Source organism: Prionailurus bengalensis, chromosome E1 (assembly GCF_016509475.1).
Source record: "Prionailurus bengalensis isolate Pbe53 chromosome E1, Fcat_Pben_1.1_paternal_pri, whole genome shotgun sequence".
Lineage (NCBI taxonomy): Eukaryota > Metazoa > Chordata > Mammalia > Carnivora > Felidae > Prionailurus > Prionailurus bengalensis.
In genome coordinates, this window is record NC_057347.1 from 58,618,434 (window position 1) to 58,641,658 (window position 23,225).

General features: G+C 52.5%; 2 protein-coding genes across 3 annotated transcripts in view; one reads left to right on the plus strand and one right to left on the minus strand.

Moving 5' to 3' along the window:
* The window catches only part of TBC1D16 (TBC1 domain family member 16), a 76,906-nt gene extending 73,734 nt beyond the window's left edge, over positions 1-3,172 (minus strand). The window contains exon 1 of one of the 2 annotated variants that reach the window (XM_043585763.1): positions 3,075-3,172. The gene's annotated coding sequence lies outside the window, so the exon portion shown is untranslated. The remainder of the gene's footprint in view (positions 1-3,074) is intronic. The other variant, XM_043585762.1, reaches the window with a different exon arrangement.
* A 908-nt stretch (positions 3,173-4,080) lies between these two features.
* The window catches only part of CCDC40 (coiled-coil domain containing 40), a 42,990-nt gene continuing 23,845 nt past the window's right edge, over positions 4,081-23,225 (plus strand). The window contains exons 1-7 of the mRNA XM_043585752.1: positions 4,081-4,211; positions 6,336-6,420; positions 6,850-7,299; positions 13,423-13,567; positions 14,856-15,031; positions 15,840-15,923; positions 16,009-16,228. Coding sequence (XP_043441687.1) covers positions 4,183-4,211; positions 6,336-6,420; positions 6,850-7,299; positions 13,423-13,567; positions 14,856-15,031; positions 15,840-15,923; positions 16,009-16,228 — 1,189 coding nt within the window. The 5' untranslated portion in view covers positions 4,081-4,182. The remainder of the gene's footprint in view (positions 4,212-6,335; positions 6,421-6,849; positions 7,300-13,422; positions 13,568-14,855; positions 15,032-15,839; positions 15,924-16,008; positions 16,229-23,225) is intronic.

Consider the following 23,225-nt stretch of genomic DNA (forward strand, 5'->3'; position numbering starts at 1 on the left):
CGACTGGAGCTGGCCACCGCGGGGACGTCGCGCTTAGTCTACAAGTGGCTTGACCCTGGTCCTCTCTGAGGACGGCTACGTTCGTTCAGAAGACAGAGTAAAAGCCACGCTTCAGATCGGGTATCACCAGACAGCTCATCAGAGCGGGTTTATGAGACACGTAAGAGCCAGTGCCAAGGGACCCAAAACAACCACACTACAGGGGAAGGACAGAGATTTCCTGGACCGTTTCCCCGAGACCCCTGCTTTCCTTTCTGTACATTGTCAGGTCAACGTTCTTCCGTATCGTGCACACACTACAATGATGTACAATACAACGTACATCAATAAACCCCACCCCGGCCTCTGCTGCTTCTAGCTGGTTTCACAGTCAAGCTGTGAGCCCATCCTCCCCACACCGTGACACCGAATGAAACGAAGTGGCTACTCTTACAAAAGAGGATTCAGGCCTGGGAAAAACTCCGGGTCCCTCAGCTGTGTGTCGGGGGAGGCGGACACGGTAAAACCTCTACTTGAGATTTGTGTTGCCAGACAACCCGGCCGCCCCGGGTCCCTGGAACAGCCTGCAGGGACCCGGCGCCCTGCCGAGTGACAAAGATAAGAGTGGAAATATACCTAAATGAGGAGTTCCGCTCCTGCACGGAGCAGCTCCCCGCCTGGGGGACCGCACACACAACGAACGAAAACACAAAATCAAAATGTTTTTACCAATTTGCTAAATGTGAAAAACCCAAATGATGGTCATTCATAAAATTAAAAAAAAAAAAATAGTAACAGGCACTTGGCACGCTCAAGCTACCGACCGAGCCACCCAGGCACCCCAGGCACTAAGTGCTTTAGATGATCATTGCGGCAGGCTTTTGAGGAAGCCAGTGTTATCTGCATGGTACAGATGGGGAAATTAAGGAACTACGTCAGTGCTCGGCACCAGGGTCGTATTTGAACCCAGCAGTCAGCTTCGGAGGCCACGTTTTCAACCACTGCCCACTCCACAGGTCGTTTCTGCAAACCCGATGGCCGTCTTCTCAAATGCCGGTACACGAGCCCTGGGGGGCTCCTTCCGGATGAAGGTGGACTGATATTAGCAGCCGGTGGTGACGTGGGATCAGTCCCCCCTCCACTGCATGTTTATGAATCACTAGGCAGAGTGAACCACATTGTCTGCAAAAAGAGGGGTCAGGAAGAGGGTGTGCATGTGACCGGCAGGGGACAGTTGCAAGGTGGGAGGCAGTGTTGTGCATAATCGTTTCTGGGGCTGGAGGGCCCCGGGCCGGAGGCCTCCAGTTCTGCCGGCCCTAGGTGCGTGAACTTGGGGGAATTTATTCTCTGAGGCTCAGGGTCCCCATCTGTAAAATGGGGCAACCTCAGTCCTGACTTTATGGGTTTGTTTTTAGGGCTACGTGACGTCATGCATAATAATCAGAAATGATGTACACGGCAACCATCAACGCTGGAGCGTTGTTAAGAACTTTCTGTAGCCATATTCTGAGCCGCTGCTCGCCATAAACACTCCACAAGCCAACACGTGCCACAGAAAACATAATGACCTCATTTAGCGTACAACTTGCCTCCCAGTACCAACAATGGGCAGCTGTTCTTGAACCCCTCAGTTACTACTACAAGGCAATCCCTACTTTGCAAGTTTTCATGGTTCTTAAAAGCATTCAATAGTCACTAATCAGTTAATGTTAATATTCCTAATGAGGAATTTCTTTTTTTTTTTTAATGTTTATTTATTCTTGAGAGAGAGAGAGAGACAGAGCGCAAGCAGGGGAGGGGCAGAGAGAGGGAGACACGGAATCCAAAGCAGGCTCCAGGCTCCGAGCGGTCAGCCCAGAGCCTGACGCGGGGCTCGAACTCACAAACCGCGAGATCATGACCTGAGCCACCCAGCGCCCCTCTAACGAGGAATTTCTTTTTTTTTTAATCTTTTTTTTTCTTTTAATGTGTATTTATTTTTGAGAGAGACAGAGACAGAATGAGAGTGGGTTGGGGCAGAGAGAGAGGGAGACACAGAATCCGAAGCAGGCTCCAGGCTCCGAGCTGTCAGCACAGAGCCTGACGCGGGCCTGGAACTCACGAGCGGCGAGATCATGACCTGAGCCGAAGTTGGAGGCCCCACCGACTGAGCCCCCCAGGCACCCCAGCACATGGCCATTTTCGAGAACCATTTCTCACTTCCCCGATACAAGAACTGGGGCCTTCAGGCCGTGAAGAAGTGTCCACAAGACCAGTGCAGGGGGTAGGGGGGGGGTGGGGGGTAGCAGCCTCGCTTCTCTTCTCAGCCTCTCTCTCTCCCCCCCTCATGTGAACTTGGTGCGGCAGCAGAGCAAACTTCACGGTGGGGAAAGAGAACATATTATGTCTTTTCTATCTCCGAACAGAACCTGAACTAGACTGTGGCCAACGTATAACACCAAATTCCGACTGTGGGTACAACAGAGATTTCAAGATTCACTGGCTTCTGGCTCCTTGGGGTATATTTAGCAACCCTAAATTGCCTATTTTTTTTCTTTCTCTTTTTTAAGTAAAGAACGAGGGGGAAAGCGCCCAGGCCTAAAGGAAGTGAGTTTCCTGACATGCGGTGCTCCCAGCCAGACCACCCGACCCTAAGGCCCAGCAACGCTGAGAGCGCGCGCGCTGTTGGGCTGGAAAGCACACTTCGGGGGGCTGTGTGTACAAACGGCGGCCCCCTACAAGTTCTCGTTCGCGTGCTCCGACGATCCAGCCAGACAAAGACCGCAAGTTCCCGGGTCCGCCGGCTCCAGACAGGCGGGGACGGAGTCTCCCCGAATTAGGTCCACTCCCAGCCCGGGGCGCCAGCGCCCGCCGCGGAGGGGGTCCCCAAGGGGCCCCCGCGTGGTCCCGGGGTGCCTCCACGCCGCCCCGCTTCTGCCCGGGCCCCGCTCCTCTTGGGGCTGCGGCCGGACCCCGGCCCCTCCCGGGCCCCGCCGCTGCAGGCCCAGCGCCCCGCGCGCGCTCCCACCCCGTCCCCGCCAAGGGGGCGCCGCCCGGTCCCCCGCGGGGACCCTTGCGCCCCGCCCCCGCGGCCCCCGCCCGGGCCCGATACCCACCCGGGTCCCGCAACGCGGGCCGGAGTCGCACCGGCTCCCGGAGCCGCCGCCGCCGCCGCCGCCGCCGTCGCCGCCGCCAGTGAGGCGCGGCGGGGCGGGGACGCGCGGCGAGGCCCGGCCCCCGGCCCGCCCCCGGCCCAATCCCGCCCGCCCCGGCCCCTAACCCGGCCCCCCGCCCAACCGAGACCCCAACACGGACCCCAACCCGGCCTCGGGCCTAACCCGGCCCCGGATCCAGCAGGGACCTCAAACCGAACCTGGACCCAAGCCCGGCCCAACCCGGCCCGACTCAGACCCCAACCCGGACCCCACCTGCCCGCTCCCCCACCCCGACCCCGGCCCAGCCGGGATCCCAGCCCAGCCCCGGGCCCAACCCGGCTCCCGGCCGATCCCCCACCCCCCACCCCGCAACCCCTTGGTCCGACCCGGCCCTTCCCCCGTCGCCTTTCGCCCTCGAGACTCAAGTCCCCTGCGCCAGGCCTCCCCAATTCCGGTCCCGGGGACTCTGCCCCAGACAGCAGCTCCGAGTCCCCCACGCGGAGTGAAGGCAGGACCCCTGGGACGCTCCACGTGCGCGCTCGCCCTCTCCGTTTACAGTTTTCCTATTTTGGGGTAGGAAGGGATCATCACCCACCAAAGTGCCACCGAGCCTCCGTCCTCCGCGGAGGAGTCTTCGCGGCACCTCCGCGGAGGGGACGCCGACCCTCCCCCCCAGTTATGGGGATGGATGGGTGGACACTAGGCTGGGGTCCCCGGCCCCCCCCCACCACCACCACGGAGAAGCCTGCTCCGGAGCCCCTCGAGCCCCCACCTCCGCCTGCCACTTTCGGGGCGCTTGGCGGTCGCCGGTGCCCGGGGCAGCGGAGTTGCCTGGCTGGACGCTCGTAGACACGGCGGTCGCTTTACAGAACCCGAGCCGGGCGGGACAGAGCTCGGACTCAGAGACGGACAAACCATGTGTGTGTGAGTGTGTGTGTGCACGTATTTCGGTGCTGTGCGCCTCTAGCGCGCTTCGGTGGCACAAAGGCCGCGCCGCCGCGCAGCCAGCGCCAGCCCCGCGCGTGGTCCCCGCCCGCCGGATGTTGACGGCGTCGCCTAGCAACGGGAGATGGCGGAGCCCTGTGGCCCGGCCGGCGGGTAAGCGGGGCCAGGGTCGCGGGTCTCGCAGCGCCCCCACGCCTCCCCCTTGGCGTAGCCTCCGGGGCGTCCCTTCCCCTCACGCCCCCTTCCCCGCACCTGCGCCCCTCCCATCCCCGCTCCGTTGGGCTTTCCCGCCTCCCCCCCAACCCCGCCACCTCCAAGCCTCCGCGCCCCTTCCCTTCTCCAGTCCCTTTGTCAGCGTCCCCCTCGCTCTGGCCGCTCCGCTCCCTGAACCCCCGTACTTGCTAGCCCCGCAGTAACCATGGCAACACTATGCTTGGCTGTGCCTGCTGAGAGGCCTGGGATTGGGGGTCTCTGTGGGCCTGGGCCGCCCCGCCCCTCCGTCCTGGAAGGGCGGACCCCTCCCCCTCGCCAGGCCCGGGGCGGGGGGGGGGGGGTGCGGGGGGAGGGGGTGCGGGAGGGGAAGGGTCAGGGTCCCTGTGGCCTGGAAGCCCCTGGGTGACCGTCCTCCACACACAGGTAGACAGTAGCCAGGTAAAGAACCTGCCACCAGCCTCTGTGCTCTCGAGCTTTATTTAAAAGGACAGAAACTATTTTAAAGAATTTGACCTTTTACTTTTGATGCTTCTGTAGTGTTTCATTAAAAAAAAAGTTGATCTATATGTACTGATATGGAAAGATTTCCAAGTTACAGAAAATGAAGACTAAATGGAAAACAGTATGTAGAGTGTGATCTCTAAGTGTGTGTGTTTGTGTGTGTGTGTGTGTGTGTGTGCGCGCGCGCGCGCGCGCGCGCGCGCGCGCGCGATTAAATGCATAGAAAAGTATTTGAAAGAATATACCCTTGGGGCGCCTGGGTGGCGCAGTCGGTTAAGCGTCCGACTTCAGCCAGGTCACGATCTCGCGGCCCGTGAGTTCGAGCCGCCCGTGAGTTCGAGCCGCCCGTGAGTTCGAGCCCCGCGTCGGACTCTGGGCTGATGGCTCAGAGCCTGGAGCCTGTTTCCGATTCTGTGTCTCCCTCTCTCTCTGCCCCTCCCCCATTCATGCTCTGTCTCTCTCTGTCCCCAAAAAATAAATAAACGTTGAAAAAAAAATTAAAAAAAAAAAAAGAAAGAATATACCCTTAAATCTCTTCTATTACTAGTGGTTCTCTTGAGAAGGGGAGGGAGAGTCACAGAGCATTTTCACTGTGTCACACACTTCTGGGTTAGTCTGACTTTTTAAAAAAAATAAGCTTGTAGGGGCGCCTGGGTGGCGCAGTCGGTTAAGCGTCCGACTTCAGCCGGGTCACGATCTCGCGGTCTGGGAGTTCGAGCCCCGCGTGGGGCTCTGGGCTGATGGCTCGGAGCCTGGAGCCTGTTTCCGATTCTGTGTCTCCCTCTCTCTCTGCCCCTCCCCCGTTCATGCTCTGTCTCTCTCTGTCCCAAAAATAAATAAACGTTGAAAAAAAAAATTAAAAAAAAAAAAGCTTGTATTTTTCATTAGAAGACGTAATTTTAGGAATGTAAATGATAGGGCACCTGGGTGGCTCCGTGAGTTGAGCATCTGACTTCAGCTCGGATCCTGTGGTTTCGTGGGTTCCAGCCCCACATCAGGCTCACTGCTGTCGGTGCAGAGCCTGCTGAAGTTCAGATCCTCTGTCCCCCTCTCTCTGCCCCTCTCCCTTTGTGCTCTCCCCCCAAATAAATATTAAAAAAAAAAAGAATGTAAGTCATGACATTCTTGTACTATGGAAATCATGGAGAAACTAACCAAGGGTCTCTGAATTTGTCCCTTCTGTGCAACATTCTTTTATTTTGTATTTCTTTTCCCCAGTTTTGTCCCAGACACACACACACACACACACACACACACACACACACACATATATATTCAGGGTGACTTTTCTGTTGTAATCTACTTACGCTGTTCCTTTGACGTTTCCGTAATTATTTTTCATTCATTCGTACAGCGACTCTTTTGTGGCACTCCCTCCCTCCATGTAACAGGTATGATCTAGTGCTGGGGTTGGTGACAAACATAACAAAGTCATGGCCAACAGCCTAGAGGGAAGGCAGATAATGAACAAGTAAATAAGAATATATACAGACACTGGGAGGTCATAGATGCTAAGAAAAAGAACGCTGTTATTGGAAACTTAGACTGTATATCTGCACCCAGGTCTGAGCCAGAAGGCGAATCAACTGCTGAAGGAGAGAAGGACCAGAATAATGAAGGCGGGGACCAGAGTGTTGAAGGCGACAGGGTAAGGTTCCCTGTGGGGTGGGCTGTGTGTGCTGGGCTTGTAGTCACGGCATTAAAGAGTTAAGAGCTGTTCGAGAAGACCGTACAGTGATCTTGTACCTTGCACTAGAACAGACTCAATCCCATCGCAGAGAAACTTGTTTTCCTTCCTTCCCATTCTTGAGTGTTGGTGGCTAGTCAGGATGCCCCCCACCCCCGTCTCCTACTCAGATCACCCTGAGGTTTTCGGAATTCGCTTTCTATAGCAAAGGACGCAAAAATCACAAACACTGGAGGGAACAGATGAAGCGTGGAGCGTATTCTCTCAGTGACACTCAGACGTGTACAGATGCGATTTTCCCGTCCGCATAATTACACAATGAAGAGTAAAACTTCACAGGGCGCCTTATACTGTGTTTCCTGATTTTTCCCCCCTGCCACGCATCTATAGATCCCACCAACAGAGAGGAGCAGCGACCAGAAGGATGACGAGGCTGTCGATGCCGCAAAGCTTTCTGAAGACGATGAGAGAGTCACAACTGAAGGAGAAACCGAGATTGAGGGAGAAGTCGAAAGTGTTGAAGAAGGGGAGACAGAAGAGGAATTTGAATCTGAAGGAGAGTTCGAATCCGATATGGAAGGCACATCACCCAAAGGGAAAGTCAGTTCTACGGATCTGGCTTCTTTATACAAAAGTCCTGCGGAGATGCCCAGAGAGGAAGCGGGCCCCACAAACCTGTACGAACATGTGGGCGGGGAAGCTGTTCCCGAAGACAGAGGAGCCCCCGGTCCGTCAGAATCCGGAGAACCAGGGGACACCTCCGCGCAGCCATCCCTGCAAGCCTTGGGCTTATCCGAGGAAATAGGCCAGGATGCTTCTGGACCCCAGACTAGCACGCTGGTGAGTGGCCCTGAGGTCTGTTTTATGAAAGTGTTTTATTGCCTCTGTGGTCTGTCACCCTGGGTGAAGAACTCGGGGCACGTTATAAAAACACATCGCAATTCCTGTTAGAAATTTCTTAGCAAACTGAGGTCTTAGGACCCGCTGTTGAATGCCAAGAGTTTCTGGACCTTTCTTTGGTGTTTGCCAACCCTAGGTTGGGAACATTTCACGTAAGGGCATCCAGGATTCTGGTCTCCCGAACGGCACTGTCCAGTGAAACTTTTCATGATAATAGAAATGCTCCTTATCTTTGCTGTCCAACATGGTTGCCATCAGTCACATGTGGCTTCAGAGATGGAGGGACTGAATTTTTAATTAGGATTCTAATTAAAATTATATAACCACTTGTTGCTAGTGGCTACCATATTGGACAGGGCAATTCTAGATCATAATGATTATAATGACAATAGTTACTGTCTTTTAATTTTCTTTTCTTCTCTTTATTTCTTTTTATTGTTTTAATATGAAATTTATTGTCAAATTGGTTTCCATACAACACCCAGTGCTCATCCCAACAGGTGCCCTCCTCAATGCCCATCGTCCACTTTCCCCTCCCTCCTACCTCCCATCAACCCTCAGTTTGTTCTCAGTTTTTAAGAGTCTCTTATGGTTTGGCTCCCTCCCTCTCCAACTTTTTTTTTCCTTCCCCTCCCCCATGGTCTTCTGTTAAGTTTCTCAGGATCCACTTAAGAGTGGAAACATATGGTATCTGTCTTTCTCCGTATGGCTTATTTCACTTAGCATAACAATTCCAGTTCTATCCACGTTGCAACAAAAGGCCATACTTCATTCTTTCTCATTGCCACGTAGTATTCCATTGTGTATATAAACCACAATTTCTTTATCCATTCATCAGTTGATGGACATTTAGGCTCTTTCCATACTTTGGCTATTGTTGAAAGTGCTGCTATAATTATACATTGGGGTACAAGTGCCCCTATGCATCAGCACTCCTGTATCCCTTGGGTAAATTCCTAGCAGTGCTATTGGCGGGTCATAGGGTAGATCTATTTTTAATTTTTTGAGGAACCTCCACACTGTTTTCCACAGTGGCTGCACCAGTTTGCATTCCCACCAACAGTGCAAGAGGGTTCCCGTTTCTCCACATCCTCTCCAGCATCTATAGTCTCCTGATTTGTTAATGATTATCTTTGAGAGAGAGAGAAAGAGAGGGAGAGAGAGAGCACAAGGGGGGAAGGGCCGTGGAAGAGGGAGAGACCGAATCTAAAGCAGGCTCCAGGCTCTGAGCTGTCGGCACAGAGCCTGACGCAGGGCTCGAACCCACGAACCGTGAGATCATGACCTGAGCCGAAGTCGGCCCCTTAACCGACTGAACCACCCAGGCGCCCCTCTTTTTTAAATTTTTGAACAAGCATGGGATTATAGAAAAATTGAATCATGGGGGCATCTGGGTGGCTCAGTCAGTTAGGCGTCCGACTCTTGATCTCAGCTCAAGTCTTGACCTCAGAGTCAGGAGTTCAAGCCCCATGTCGGGCTCCACACTAGGCATTGAGCTGCTTAAAAAACAAAAAAAAAAAAAAGACAGAAAAAAGGAAAATTGAAGTATTATTAGAAGAACTTTTTATTTTTTTAACCTCGGAGAGTAAGTTGACGATCTGATGCCCCATTGCCTCCAAGTGCTTCTGTGCGTGCCTCCCACGAACAACCAAAATATAACTATCAAAATCAGGAAATTTCATCACATTACCAGATAATCCTCAGGCCTCATTCACCAAGTGTCCAAATGATGTCTTTTATAACAGAAGTGCCTTTCAAATCACATGTGGCTTTTAGCTGTCCCTTCTGTCAGGACTTAATCTTTCCTTGACTTTAATGGCCTTGACACTTTTAAAGACTACCAGCCAGCCACTTTTAAAATGTCCCTCAGTTTGGATATTCCTGGTTTTCCTCTTGATGCAATCTGGGTTATGATCCAATGGAAAGGGTTCACAGATGGACTCTGTGTCCTCCTTGTGTCCTAACAGGTGGCACACAGTCATAGTTTGTCCCATTACCAATGATGTTGGTGTGGATCCCTTGATGAAAAAGTGCCATTCTTCTCCACTGCAAAGTTACCGTTTACCCCTTTGCATGTAAGAAAAATTGGGTGTGGGGGCACCTGGGTGGCTCAGTTAAGTGTCCAACTCTTAGTTTCAGCTCGGGTCATGATCTCACGGCTAGTGAGTTCAAGCCCCACGTTGGGCTTCAAACTGACAGTGTGGAGCCTGCTTGGGGTTCTCTCTCTCCCTCTCTCTCTGTCCCTCCCCTGCTCACTCTCTCTGTCTCTCAAAATAAATTAATTAAATAAAAAGAAAAGAAAAGAAAAATTGTGTGGGAAGGTGCTCTTTTTGTTTAAGATAGGAAAGTGAGTATTTCAAATGAAGAAAAAAAATCACAACAGATTACCACCATATTTCTAAGAGTTCATATTTCTCCCAGCAGTGTGTACAGGTCCATCTTTTATCAGATTTATCCCTCACTATTTTGGATTTTTTGATGGTATTTTAAATGTCTTCCAATTGTTTGTTGCTATATTGTATATAGAAACACAACTGATTTTTGTATATTGATCTTATATCCAGCCACATTGCTAAACACCCTGCTAGTGAGGGGCAGAGAGAGAGGGGGAGAGAGAGAATCCCAAGCAGGCTCTGCTCTGCCAGCACAGAGACAGACCGATGCGGGGCTCCGACCCACAAACCGTGAGATCATGACCTGAGCCAAAAGTGAGAGTTTGTCACTTAACCGACTGAGCCACCCAGGCGCCCCCAACACCCTTGTTAGTTCTAGTAGCTTTTTTGTTTTTGTAGAATCCATACAATGCTTCATAAGGATGATCATGTTGTTTGTGAATAAAAGCACTTTAATTTCTTCCTTTCAAATCTAGATGCCCTTCATATCTTTTTCTTGCCTTCTTAACACTGGCCAGAACTTCCAGTACAACACTGAATAGAAATTGTCCCCAATTTGGCCTATGAGAGCCCATTTAAGTTGGTCTTTGTGTCCTTCTGACGTACCCACATCATGCTTTTTTTTAACCGCCGTCATCCTTGGAGAACTTTCTCATTCTCTGGCACAGAACTGCCTGGCCCTAGAATCAGACATTTCTCCAGGAGCCTGGTTTCTTTTCATGGAAAACAGGATTTAGAAGTCAAGATTCAGGTGCCAGGTAATCTCATTGACTGGGATGTCACTGTCCCCAGGATCTCTCAGTCTCATACACACCACACATGCACACCACACACACACACACACACACACACACACACACCAACCTCACACCAACCTTTCTCTAACACCACTCACCCCTGAGTGGGTTCCTCTTGATGTCCTCCCTTTCCATATTCCCATGTCCTTTTTCCAACAATGGGAAGCCGAGCCTCCATTCTCCTTGATGTAGTTATTAATTTGATCAGCCCCCCAGGTGTAACCCTCACTGCATTTCTCCACCCTCCAGTGGACCCTTCTCACCCCACCTGAACTGCGACACCCCACACTGGGACGCCCCAGTCACCCTCGTCACTGTGGGGCCAACCCCGCCCAGGCGGGCCCCAGGATGTTTGGGCTCTGACTCTGTGCCAGGCCATCGTCTGTGGGGACTCTTGTCTCCAGGCCCAGGCCTGTCACCTGTGCGGTGATGACCCCCCACAGGGACGGTCTCTGGAACCAGCCCTCCTCGCCCCACATTAGGCCAGCCCCACCTGCTGGCTTCAGGTTTGAGTTGTTCTGGAAGGAAAGCAAGGAGCAGGGTTACATTCCTCTATCTTCGACTCTGGGCTGGACGCGCCTACACCCTTGACGTTGCTGTCTCAGTGAATCTGACAACAACCCTGTGGGGCAGGAACTATGATTACTGTACAGATGAGGGAACGGGCGGACAGACTTCCCTGCCCAGAGTCGCACAGCTGTGATGGTTGCTCTCGATCCAAAGCCACTGTTCTGAACCACAAAGCAAAGATCCTGCCCCACCTGATGACCCCTAGAGAGCTAATAGCTTTGGAGAATAACATGGTTTGATGCCCACTAATTAAACTCAGAAGAGCAAGTGTCTCCACCTCGTAAGATGTCCAGAAGATGGGAAGTGTGGGCCACTTGGTGATGTGAGCTGTAAACTCAGTGTGCGTCCGTGGGTCTGGTTTCTAGAAAACGCGCAGGGAAACAGTTTCCAAATGTGATCAGCCAGAAGGGCAGAGACAAACCTGAGAGGGAGCCCGATTTTCCTTCCTCCCAGCTGGTGCTCAGTCTTTAGAAAGAAGAGGAATTGCGGGGAGGGAGCTGCCAAGTGCATCGGCCTCTGGATGCCTCGTTGAATTCTCAGGGGGAGAAGCCTTTTCTGGACACCGCAGAGGTGGGCTTTTGACTCTGGGCCCCCATTATTGTCATTACGGTTCTGGACACCTCGGGGGTGGTTTCTAGAATCGGCATCATCTGAGGAAGTATTAGAAAGAGCACGAGCTGGGGGTTGAGGCGTCCCAAGTCTGCACCTGCCCTTGGCCGACTGTGGGAACTTGAGGCAAGGTCTTTAGCTTCTGTGAGGCTGCTTCCTCCCGACCCCCCCGCCCCCCCTCCCACCGCCAGATAACAGAAGTGACTCCTATCACCTCCTCACGGGGTGTTGTGCGGGGTCATTGTTGTTACCAATACCCACCAGTTCAGCAGCAGCAATAATTATCATCGACAGTAATATAATTGCAAGAGTATCGTTTAAAGCTAAAACGGAGGCAGGCACTTTTATCGAGAGAAGACGTTTTCTTTTCTTTTTTTAAAAATTAATTTATTTTTTAATTTACATCCAAGTTAGTTAGCATGTAGTGCAACCATGGTTTCAGGAGTAGATTCCTTAGTGCCCCTCCCCCATTTAGCCCCTCCCCCCTCCCACCACCCCTCCAGTAACCCTCAGTTTGTTCTCCATATTTAAGAGTCTCTTCTGTTTTGTCCCCCTCCCTGTTTTTATATTATTTTTGCTTCCCTTCCCTTATGTTCATCTGTTTTGTATCTTAAAGTCCTCATATGAGTGAAGTCATATGATATTTGTCTTTCTCTGACTAATTTCACTTAGTATAATACCCTCTAGTTCCATCCACATAGTTGCAAATGGCCAGATTTCATTCTTTTTGATTGCCGGAGTAATATTCCACTGTATATACACCACGCCTTCTTTATCCATTCATCCATCGATGGACATTTGGGCTCTTTCCATACTTTGGCTATTGTCGATAAGGCTGCTATAAACATGGGGGTGCCTGTGTCCCTTCGAAACAGCACACCTGTATCCCGTGGATAAATGCCTAGTAGTGCAATTGCTGGGTCGTAGGGTAGTTCTATTTTTAGTTTTTTGAGGAACCTCCATACTGTTTCCCAGAGTGGCTGCACCAGTTTGCATTCCCACCAGCAGTGCAAAAGAGATCCTCTCTCTCCGCATCCTCGCCAACATCTGTTGTTGCCGGAGTTGTTAAGGTTAGCCATTCTGACAGGTGTGAGGTGGTATCTCATTGTGGTTTTGATTTGTATTTCCCTGATGATGAGTGATGTTGAGCATTTTTTCATGTGTCGGTTGGCCATCTGGATGTCTTCTTTGGAGAAGTGTCTGTTCATGTCTTTTGCCCATTTCTTCACTGGAGTATTTGTTTTTTGGGTGTTGAGTTTGATAGAGAGAAGCCTTTTTCTTATCAAGATGTCCCTAAAGTGGAATGGTTTGAAAAAAAACAAGTAGAAGCAACCCTCTTGCCTGGGGCTGAGGCTTTCCAGCAGCCTTTTGTACAGAGGAGGCTCAGAAATGTTGCTTACCATCCTCGGGGAGATCAGCATCTGGAAATAAAGAACCCCACATGTGACACACGTCCATACCTCAGCATGTACACTTTGCTACAGTTCTAGACAGGCAGAGACCATTCCTGAATTCCTGGGGTCGGAGGCGTAGATGTTTTCCATTTTGCAAAAGCCAAATAACCTTTATATCCAAATGGTTTTCTTTTGTTTTAGCAATTACGTTGAACTTTGAACACTGGAATAGGTCAAAATCAAGTAACTTCAGTCCTGATGAAGCCCTCGTTGATTTGGGTTTGGTTGTTCTTGCTCTAGAAATCCTCGCACGAAGAGCTCCAGCAAAAAGTCTTCCCTCTGGGGACACGACACCATCTCCGACTGAGCCAGGGAAGTAGCATCACGTCCTTGGACTCTGACGAGCTGCTCTTGAGCACGGAAGAACCCTTCACGCAGGAGCCAGGTACCACGGCACCCGCCGGGCCGTCCCGTCCCGTCCACGAGATAAGCCCCTTCACATCCCCTTCGGTGTGAGCGGTGCCACTCATTCGCCACCTGTTACCTCATTTCTTGTTCAGCTATGAGCCTAAAGACAAAAATGTTATTACTAGGTATTATTCACTCTGTCGCATCGCGTTTAATCCTTACAGTAACCTGATGACGTAGGAACCAGTCTCCCATCTTACAAAGATCCTAAGAGTCATTTAGTGGCCTATCCGAGTAAGTGGCAGAAGCAAACCGTGACTGAGATCCGATGACGTCCCAAACCACAGCCCCTGACTGCCACTTCCTGCTGCCTCCTGGTCTCACAGAGGGGCTTGGCCACAAAATCCTCCAGTGTACGTGTTTTCTGAGTTTCAGAGGCTTGCTCGGCACGCCCTGTCCCCTATCCCAGTGTGGTGGACCTGGGAAAAGCAAATCGGGGTGTTTCTTATTCCTTACGGTACATGTGCGTGGATGGTCCAGCTAACAAAGCCCTGCATCACCCCGCAAGTGACCCAAAGATAGCTCACATCTGAACGAGTTAAAAACAGAACAGGATCTCTCTAGCTCAGGTGGATAGGGAAGCTGGAAGTGGAGCCTCACAGATATTTCATTTCTTGTCAATCTTTTCAGCCGTTTCCCATCAAAAACAAAACAAAACAACGTAGTCCCTCAGTAAGGAGCCAACTGTCACCCAATATTCCCTATCTGTGTCTAGAAAAGTATCTACAAAACATCTTTCCTTCTTGGAATATATTAAAGGTAATATACATTACCTTTTTAAAATTTTTACCTTCTTTACAATTTTTTTGAGTGAGAGATCGAGAGCAAGCAGGGCAGGGGCAGACAGAGAGGGAGACAGAATCCCAAGCAGGCTCTGTGTTGTCAGCACAGAGCCCAACGCGGGGCTCGAGCTCACAGATCGTGAGATCATGACCTGAGCCGAAATCAAGAGTCAGGTGCTTAACGGGCTGAGCCACCCAGGCGCCCCTACATTACCTTTAAAATGTGATCCTTTCATGCGCGCGCTCTCAAAAATAAAAATAAATAAAGTGCGATCCTTTTTATGGATCATGTAAATCGACACATAGAAGATTCACGAACAGAAGACCCTGTAAGCAGCGCTTCTGAGCCCCAACCCCCTGGACGTTTGTCTCTCTTTTCCACCGTGTTGCACGCGGTTGGACATCAGCCTCGCCTGATGGCGTCTGCAAGTGGCCTCGTTAAGCACCGTACTAGCCCCTCAACAGGGCTTGCTGTCCCCCCAGGTGTCCCCCCTGAGGAGCCTGATGCCGAGCCCGAGGGAGAGGCCGTGCCCGCCTTCCTGGACCAGATCCAGCAGCTAAGCCCTCCCAAGGAGGAGACTGTAGACCGAACAGAGTCCGAGGGCAGCGACGAGGCGGAGGAAGACAGAACCCCTCTGGTGGTTCTGGACCCAGACCACGTGAGGACATGCTCCCAGGCCTTGCTGGCGCCCTGCACACATGGAGAGCTCCCCACGCCCCACCCCAGCCCCACACGCCCCTCACTCTCTCGGCAGTTTGTCTTCACAGTTTGGGCCGCTGCTCTGTGAGGCGTCTTCTGTTTTGCCAAATCTCAACCTTGGCACGGCTGACACTGGGACCGGGTCACTCTCTGGGGCGGGGGGGGGACTGTCGGACACAGCATCCCTGGCTCCAGGCGCTGGATGCCAACAGCGCCCCTGCCGCTTAGCCGTGACAGCCAGAAATGTCTCCAGATACTGCTGGACGTCGGGTGGGGGCGCGGTCACCCCCACTCAGAGCCAGCGCTTGGAGCGAACCTACCAGGTTATGAGCTCCCTGGCCGCCCCCTCTGGCGAGCGGGGAAGGCAGATCTTGACCGGCCGAGCCCATTTGGACAGTCACGGTGCCCACCCCCCATCCCGGAGAGGATCGGCAGTTGTTCTGGGAAAAGGGGCTCCGTGCTCATTCAGCACTGGCGACCCAGGTCCATCACCCATCTCATCTCCAGGGAAGTGGGGGAGGGGGTTCCAGGACCACCACCCCAGCTCACCCAGGCATTCCCCCAAAATAATGCGCTCAAGCCTTCAGTGCCTGGGACAGGGCCATGAGTGCCTTTAATCTGTGGCTGGCGCAGTAGGTCTCCGGGCAGAAGCGGGGAGCACCCGGCGTGGAAGTTCTTTCTGTGCCCCCAGGGAGACCTCTGGCAACCTCGGCTGTGCCCTGCATAGGCCAGGAGAGTGACCCCGGCTGGCTTCTCTGTCGTTTTAGCCCCTGATGGTAAGGTTCCAGGCTGCCCTGAAGAACTATCTCAACCGACAGATAGAGAAGCTGAACCTGGAACTTCAAGAGCTGGTGCGTATCTGTCCAGCCCCCTCCCCCCCCGCCCCGCCAGCCTGTGCGCCTCCGTCCGTTGACGCAGCCCCTCTCTCTGCGGCAGGGCGCGGCCACCAAGCAAAGCCGGGTCCAGCGGCAGGAGCTGGGGGTGCATCTGTACGGGGTCCAGCAGCACCTGGCCCGCCTGCAGATGCAGCTGGAGAAGAGCCACGACCGGCACTCGATGGCCGCCTGCGCCAGGCGACAGAAGGAGGAGGAGCTGCGGGCCGCGCGCCAGCTCTACGCCCAGACCTGCCAGAACGCCAACGGCGAGCGCAAGAAGCGTAAGACGGGGCGTCCCCGCGTGCTGTCACGTCCCCGTGCGCCTGCGCGACCCCGAGGGTGTCCCCGAGTGCCGTCAGGACCCAGCGGGGCGTCCCCGCGTGCTGTCACGTCCCCGTGCGCCTGCGCGACCCCGAGGGTGTCCCCCAGTGCCGTCATGACCCCGAGGGTGTCCCCGCGTGCTGTCACGTCCCTGTGTGCCTGCGCAACCCCGAGGGTGTCCCCCGAGTGCCGTCATGACCCAGTGGGGCGTCGCCACGTGCTGTCACGTCCCCATGGGGAGGTGCCACACACCATCTCACCCCCCAAAGGCTCCCTGGGATCGCAGGGAGAAAAAGCAAGATGTGGTCATATCCTAGGGGGCTTCCCAGGCTTTTTAGAGAGGGAAGTCATCTGCGTCTTCAAAGGCCCCTCATGAGGTGAAGCAGCAAACAGCGAAAGGGGACAGGGTCAAAGCTGAAGAGGCACGTGGGTCGTCAGGGCTTGGCAGGCTTTAAAGAAGTGGGAAGGAATGGGCGAGGCCCAGTCTGGAGCCCAGGGGCTTGAACAAGCCGGGACCCATGGCCCAGGGGACAGGGCAGAACCCAGGGAGGCTTTGGACCAGATGAGGCAATAGGGCTTTTCCTAGTAAAACAGCCCCCACCCCGCCCCCACCCTGCTCAGAGCCAGGTCGTCGGCCTCCCGGAACGGCCGCTCGCTCGCTCGCTCGCTCTGCTGTGATTAGTTCAGCCTGGGGCTTTTTCATGTTTCCAAGTTTCTTCATCAACTCTATGGTCATTGCAATGGGGAATGTTTTAGACCCTGAGAAACGCAGAAGTTTCTGGATTGACAGAGTCGGGGTAAATGCTCATTTATCAAGCGCCCTCCCCGATCACCACCAAATTAACAGGAAATACCGAAAAGAGAAGAAGGCGAAATTCATGCTGTAACAATAAAGAGTCGCACCCTCCAGGTGGGGTAGAATGTAGGGCCCCCCACCCCCTCCACGCCAGGACCCCTCAGGGGAGGCTCAGGGTGTGGACAGGCTTCCGGAGAGATACAGTAATCTCTTGGACTTCGTGTCCTTCCTGGAGGTCACCGGGCACAGGAAGGGAAGCTGTCCAACCAGGTAGGGATTCCAGAAACGTTACGGTTTCTCCTTCCGGAACACGAGGGGATTCGGGTGGTGGTCCCGGCCCTGCCGATGGGGCAGACCCATCCCAGGCACAGGGTCGACCACAAAAACGGAAGAGGACTGAGCACGTTCCAGTGGGCACTCCGCCCGAGATCTTAGAGGTCGTCACATCAGTAAAGCAAGATCAAAAAGGATGAGGGAAAAGGCTACTTGGAAATAAAAAATATGACCATCATCCAAAACCAAAACAAAATAAAAGTCTCTAAAAGACAAGTCAATACCGCTAAAAACTGAACTTGTAAACTCAGAGGCCGGTTTGAGGAATTCTTCCCCGAATTCGGAGCAAAAAAACCCCAAGCAAAGTGATGGACGTTTTGAGAAGGAAATAAAAGCCACGGCTGTTAGATCTGGGACGGTCAACGTCCATCAGACAGAAATTCCAGGAGATCAGGGGCATTAACCGACAACGTCAGGGGAGAATATCTGCGTGAGTTCCGGAAAGCTATGTCTTCAAATATGAAGACTCACAGAGGGCCGGACAGCTGGAAGAAAAAATAAACGTGCCTGGACACAGCTGGTGACATTTTTCAATTCCAAAGGCAAAGGAAAAAATGCTACTGGCTTACGGGCAGGACAAAAGCAGGCTCCGGCAGGCGGGGAGGACCCTCTGCCCCTTGCAGGAGCCCAGGGGACTCAGAGCCACCGGGACCCAGCCCGGCCCACAGCTCCGACGAAGTAGTTAGTTCCACGAAGGGCCAGGACCTTTTGTTTCTTGTCTTTTTTTTTTTCTTTTTTTTTTTAAAGGCTTCCAGGTGATTCTGATGTGCAGTCAGGGCTGAGAATCACAGATGTCAAATGTAAACGACAAGGTAGCAATGCTCAGAAGGGAGGGGAAGGGGACCAGAAGAGTCCTGTCCACACTCTCACATCAAGAGACCACAGACTACTTGGGGCACGGATGGGAAAGAAGCCACGAATCACACTTGTGGCTGTAGGGGGAAGCCCTTGGATAAAACCCGTGACCTTGCGTCGTTTCATTTAGCTTTTCGTTAACAACACCGAAATTAAAACATTCTACTTCCAAAGGCTTAAAAAGGGCAAATTAAGCAAAAGAGGTAGGAAGGGGAAGTTAACAAAATAAAATGGCAGAACTGGTTTTAAAAAAATGAGCTGGTCTGATAGATAAAAATACTTAGTTGGGTTTTTTTTTTTTTAACATTTATTCATTTTTGAGAGACAGAGAGAGACAGAGCATGAGCAGGGGAAGAGCAGAGAGAGGGAGACACAGAATCGGAAGCAGGCTCCAGGCTCCGAGCCGCCAGCACAGAGCCCGACGCGGGGCTCGAACTCACAAACTGCGAGATCATGACCTGAGCTGAAGTCAGATGCTCAACCGACCGAGCCACCCAGGTGCCCCCAAAATACTTAGTTTTTGAAATGACCAACTGATTGAATAAACTTCTGACGCGCTCAACAAACAGAAAGGGCGCGACACAATTAGCGACACTGAGAATGAAAACAATTCAGAGGCATCATTGTTTTTATTTCAAGAAGCCCACGCGCCGTACTGAGCTCATCATCGAAGAAACTGAAAACGTTATCAAACACCTATTTTCCCTAAAAGCACCAGTTTGTCGCCAAAGACGTTATGGAAAAGTCCTACTAACCCGAAAGGAACAGACACCCTCCCATGTTGTCCAGCCCTCCAGAGGGTGGGAAATTTGGGAATCTTCCCAGGCTCGCTTTACAAAGCTCAGAATAACCCCCACTGCAAACGTGATAGCCACAAACACAGAAAAGGACCAAGCAGTCTCACCTTCGAGGTATGAAAACCTAAGTACGATAGTAGCAAATTGCATCCGGCCACAAATTGAAAGAAACATATCTCGCAGTCAGGAAGGGCTTCCTTCTGGAACTCAGAAGGAATTCATTTCATTTGAAATGAAGAAATCTGCTAATCTAATGCATTATACTAGTGAGATAAAGGAGAGGGGAAAGAAAATTCTTCTGGGTGGGTACAGAACGGGTGCTTGTTCAAACCCATCGGCCACCCTAAACTAGGGTAGACGGAAAGTCCTTTGTACCTATTTTCAACAGCGAACAAGAAAACGGCACTGAGTGGCAACACCAGGGAAGTTACAGCTCCCGTCGGGAAGGAGCTGGAAGCCGCCAGCGCCCCGTGGGCCTTGCCTCAGAGGCTCCAGCAGGCAAAACAAACGAGATATGGATTTGGGATGGGAAATTCTCATTCTCTACCAATCATATGATTGTTTACCCAGAAGATTCCGGATTGTTGATTAAAACAAACACACACACACACACACACACAGTGATAGAAACAGTAAGAAATCCATAAACTAGCTGAATGCCCGATCTAGCATTTTCTCCTATGCCCGTAATATCCCGTTAACAACTAATTTTTTTTTTAAATCTTATCCACAATGGCTGTAACAACCACAAAATACTTAGAATAAATCTAACAAGGAGTGAGTGAGCCTATCCAGAGAAAACCAGTGAAATTTCACGGAAGGACATAAAACAGATTTCCATAAACAAAGCTCTCCCGTGTCATTGGAAGGAAAGCCACACAATGTAGAAGGGTCACTTCTGTGACCCTTGATTATTTTCAAGAAGCAATAACTCAAAATTCAAGGGCTCTGGGACACGAAGTCCTGCAGCCTCCCCCCTGCCCCGGACCCCCTCCCCCTCCACGGGGGCCCCTGGCGTCAGTGGTCCTTGTGTGTTTTTCTAAGGCTGTTTTGGGGTTTAAAAGCAAAGTGAGTTACAAGGATTTTTTTTTTTTTTTTAGTAAGTATGTGCGGGGCACCTGGGTGGCCCAAGTCAGTTGAGCGTCTGACGTCGGCTCAGGTCATGATCTCTGTTTCTCTCTCTCTCTCTCTCAAAAATAAATAAAGAAATAACATTTTTTTAAGAAAGTAAGCACACGTTATACCCACTGCTCTGTCTCTTGCTTTCTTCTCGTATCAATGTATGCTGGAGGTTATTACATATCAAGACATAAAAAGCTCTCCATTCTCCACGAACGGATTTTAAAGTTTACTTGGGAGACTCAACGCGCAAGAATACCCAAGAACGTTTTGACAAGGAAAGATAATGAAGGAAAATTGTCCCCTCAGGTATCGACACTTGCTGTCGATCCACAGCCATAAACCCAGGATGGCGCGGAAGGAAACACGGGCACGCAGATCGACGGTGCGGAGCAGGAACGGCAGGGAACGCGCCTGGGAATTTAGCTAATTTACTGCAAATTACAGAAACGCACAGATTGCGTTTTTAAGCCCCTAGCGTATGTTTTGATCACTCGGTCCTCTGAAAATAAATACCTAGGTGCCTGTTTCACCCTATACAAAAAGCAAGGTCAGCTGCAGTAAATATTTAAGAAAATCACCGAAGCATTAGGAGAATATGTGGGATCGTTTTTAAACACCATCGCGGGGCGAGGCAGGCCTCCGTAAGCGTGACGTGAAGCGCTGAGGCCGGAGGGGAGGAGCTCAGCACGTCTGCTTACACAGAAACTTAAAACTTACCAAGAGGGGTTGACAGAGTTGAAAGACAAACTGGGGAGAAACCCCGTTCGAGCACCTGCGACAACATCCATGTCCTCTGTGTTAGTTTTCCGCCGCTGAGAAACAGCTTCTCACCAACTTCGGGGCTTAAAACCAGCCCGTGGATCTGGGCGTGCACGCTGCCGGAGCTCAGAGGTGTGGCGCGGCCCGCCGGGCCCCCTGCTTGGCCATGACGAGGCCGAGGCCCGGCGCAGGCGGGAAGACCCGGGAAAATCTGACTCCAGGCTCATTCGTGTCATTGGCAGAATGCAGCTCCTGGCAGCTGTAGGACTGAGTGGTGCTGCTCGCCGGCTGTGAGCAGGGATGGCTTTCGGCTCCTGGAGGCCGCCCACATCCCTCGTCATGTGGCCCCTCTCCTCTGTGAGCCAACTTTGGAGAACTCCCCTCTCGTTGGGTCTCGTTCATCCTGCAAACCTCCCCCACCCCCACCCCGACTTCCTCTTTGGCCACCAGTTGGACACAACTCACTGCTTTCGAAGGGCTCACCTGCTTAGGCCTGGCCCACCCGGTCATTTCCCTTTCGATAGGTAACGCAACATCCCAGTAGCAGTGTGGCCGGGGACATGAGCAGACAAATTGGAGAAGGGACAGACCTGGCCATGAAGACGGTGAAACTCGGTTCCACTCCACCGATGTCACGAGAATGCACATTTAAATGAGCATTGGAAATACTGGCTTGTAGTTACTCGGGCAGCTAAGAAGCAAAGCACGGTTGCACTCGTGCTCTTTTTCAACGTTTTTATTTTTATTTTTGGGACAGAGAGAGACAGAGCATGAACGGGGGAGGGGCAGAGAGAGAGGGAGACACAGAATCGGAAACAGGCTCCAGGCTCCGAGCCATCAGCCCAGAGCCTGACGCGGGGCTCGAACTCACGGACCGCGAGATCGTGACCTGGCTGAAGTCGGACGCTTAACCGACTGCGCCACCCAGGCGCCCCGCACTCGTGCTCTTAAGGAAGGTTCCGCGCACGCTCTCTCATGTTTCAGGCGAGGGTGAATCGGTCAGCTCGGGCGGCTGTAACCCAGTGCCACGGAGGCCGGAAGTCGGAGATCTGGGTGTGGGCAGCGCTGGGTCCTCCCGAGGACTCTCTCCAGGCTTGTGGCCACCTCCTTCTCCCCGTGTCCTCCCCTGGTCGTTCCTCTGTGCACCTGTGTCCTGATCTCTGCTCCCCATAAGGACACCAGCCATCAGGGGTTAGGGCCACTCGTATGACCTCGTTGTATGTCAATGATCTCTGTAAAGACATCTCTCCGAGCGCAGTCTCCCCCTGCCCCAGCCTGCCCTGGTGACCCCGCTTCTGCAACACCTCCTCCGTCTCTTCCTGCTTCCTCCCTACTCCCACTCCCGCCCCCCGTCATCCCTACCCACACAGGAGCCAGAGAATCCCCCGGAGCTGGAATTTTTACAGTCCTCTTGGATGCAAAAGAATGTCTTTCAAGGTTAAGCTACACCCTTGGAGGACACCTGCCATAACTCGCTACTCACCCAGCCACCGTGGGATCTATAAATCAGTCCTGGGTGTGGATCCACCCCTTAGAACGGAACGTTCTATCCAAGTGGGCAGACTAGGGCTGATCGAGGGTTAGCTGCCTGAATGAGCTGGTGTTCTGGCTTTAGAAATCAGGCGCCTGTGAGTTTAGTTAAAAGTAGTCCATTCCTCGGGGTTTGGGAGTGGCAAGTGCGGCCTGGCCGGGCCTGGCCGTGGAGGACAGCCTTGGTGCTCCGGCCTGCGCCCCCAACATAGCCATCGCAGTCCGGGGGCTCCCGCAGAGCTCAGCCCCACTTAGGCCGGCTTCCCCCTGGGGTGTAGGGCTCTACCTAAGACTGGCAACCTCTAAGCAGTAAAAAACAAGACGAAACAAAACTCTGTAAAATTCACACGAGGCCTCACGGCCTGACACACTATCAGCAGATCCTTAGGCACAGGGAGGGCCCTTAATACTTGGTGGGCAGCGGGCAGCTTGTTGTGATTCATGGATACAGATCACGTGTGGTTTTGTCTCTCCAACTGGACTGTAAGTCTGGGTCTTTGTTTTTTGTTTTGTTTTAACATTTATTTATTTATTTATTTATTTATTTATTTATTTTTTTTAATTTTTGGGACAGAGAGAGACAGAGCATGAACAGGGGAGGGGCAGAGAGAGAGGGAGACACAGAATCGGAAACAGGCTCCAGGCTCTGAGCCATCAGCCCAGAGCCCGACGCGGGGCTCGAACTCACGGACCGCGAGATCGTGACCTGGCTGAAGTCGGACGCTTAACCGACTGCGCCACCCAGGCGCCCCAACATTTATTTAT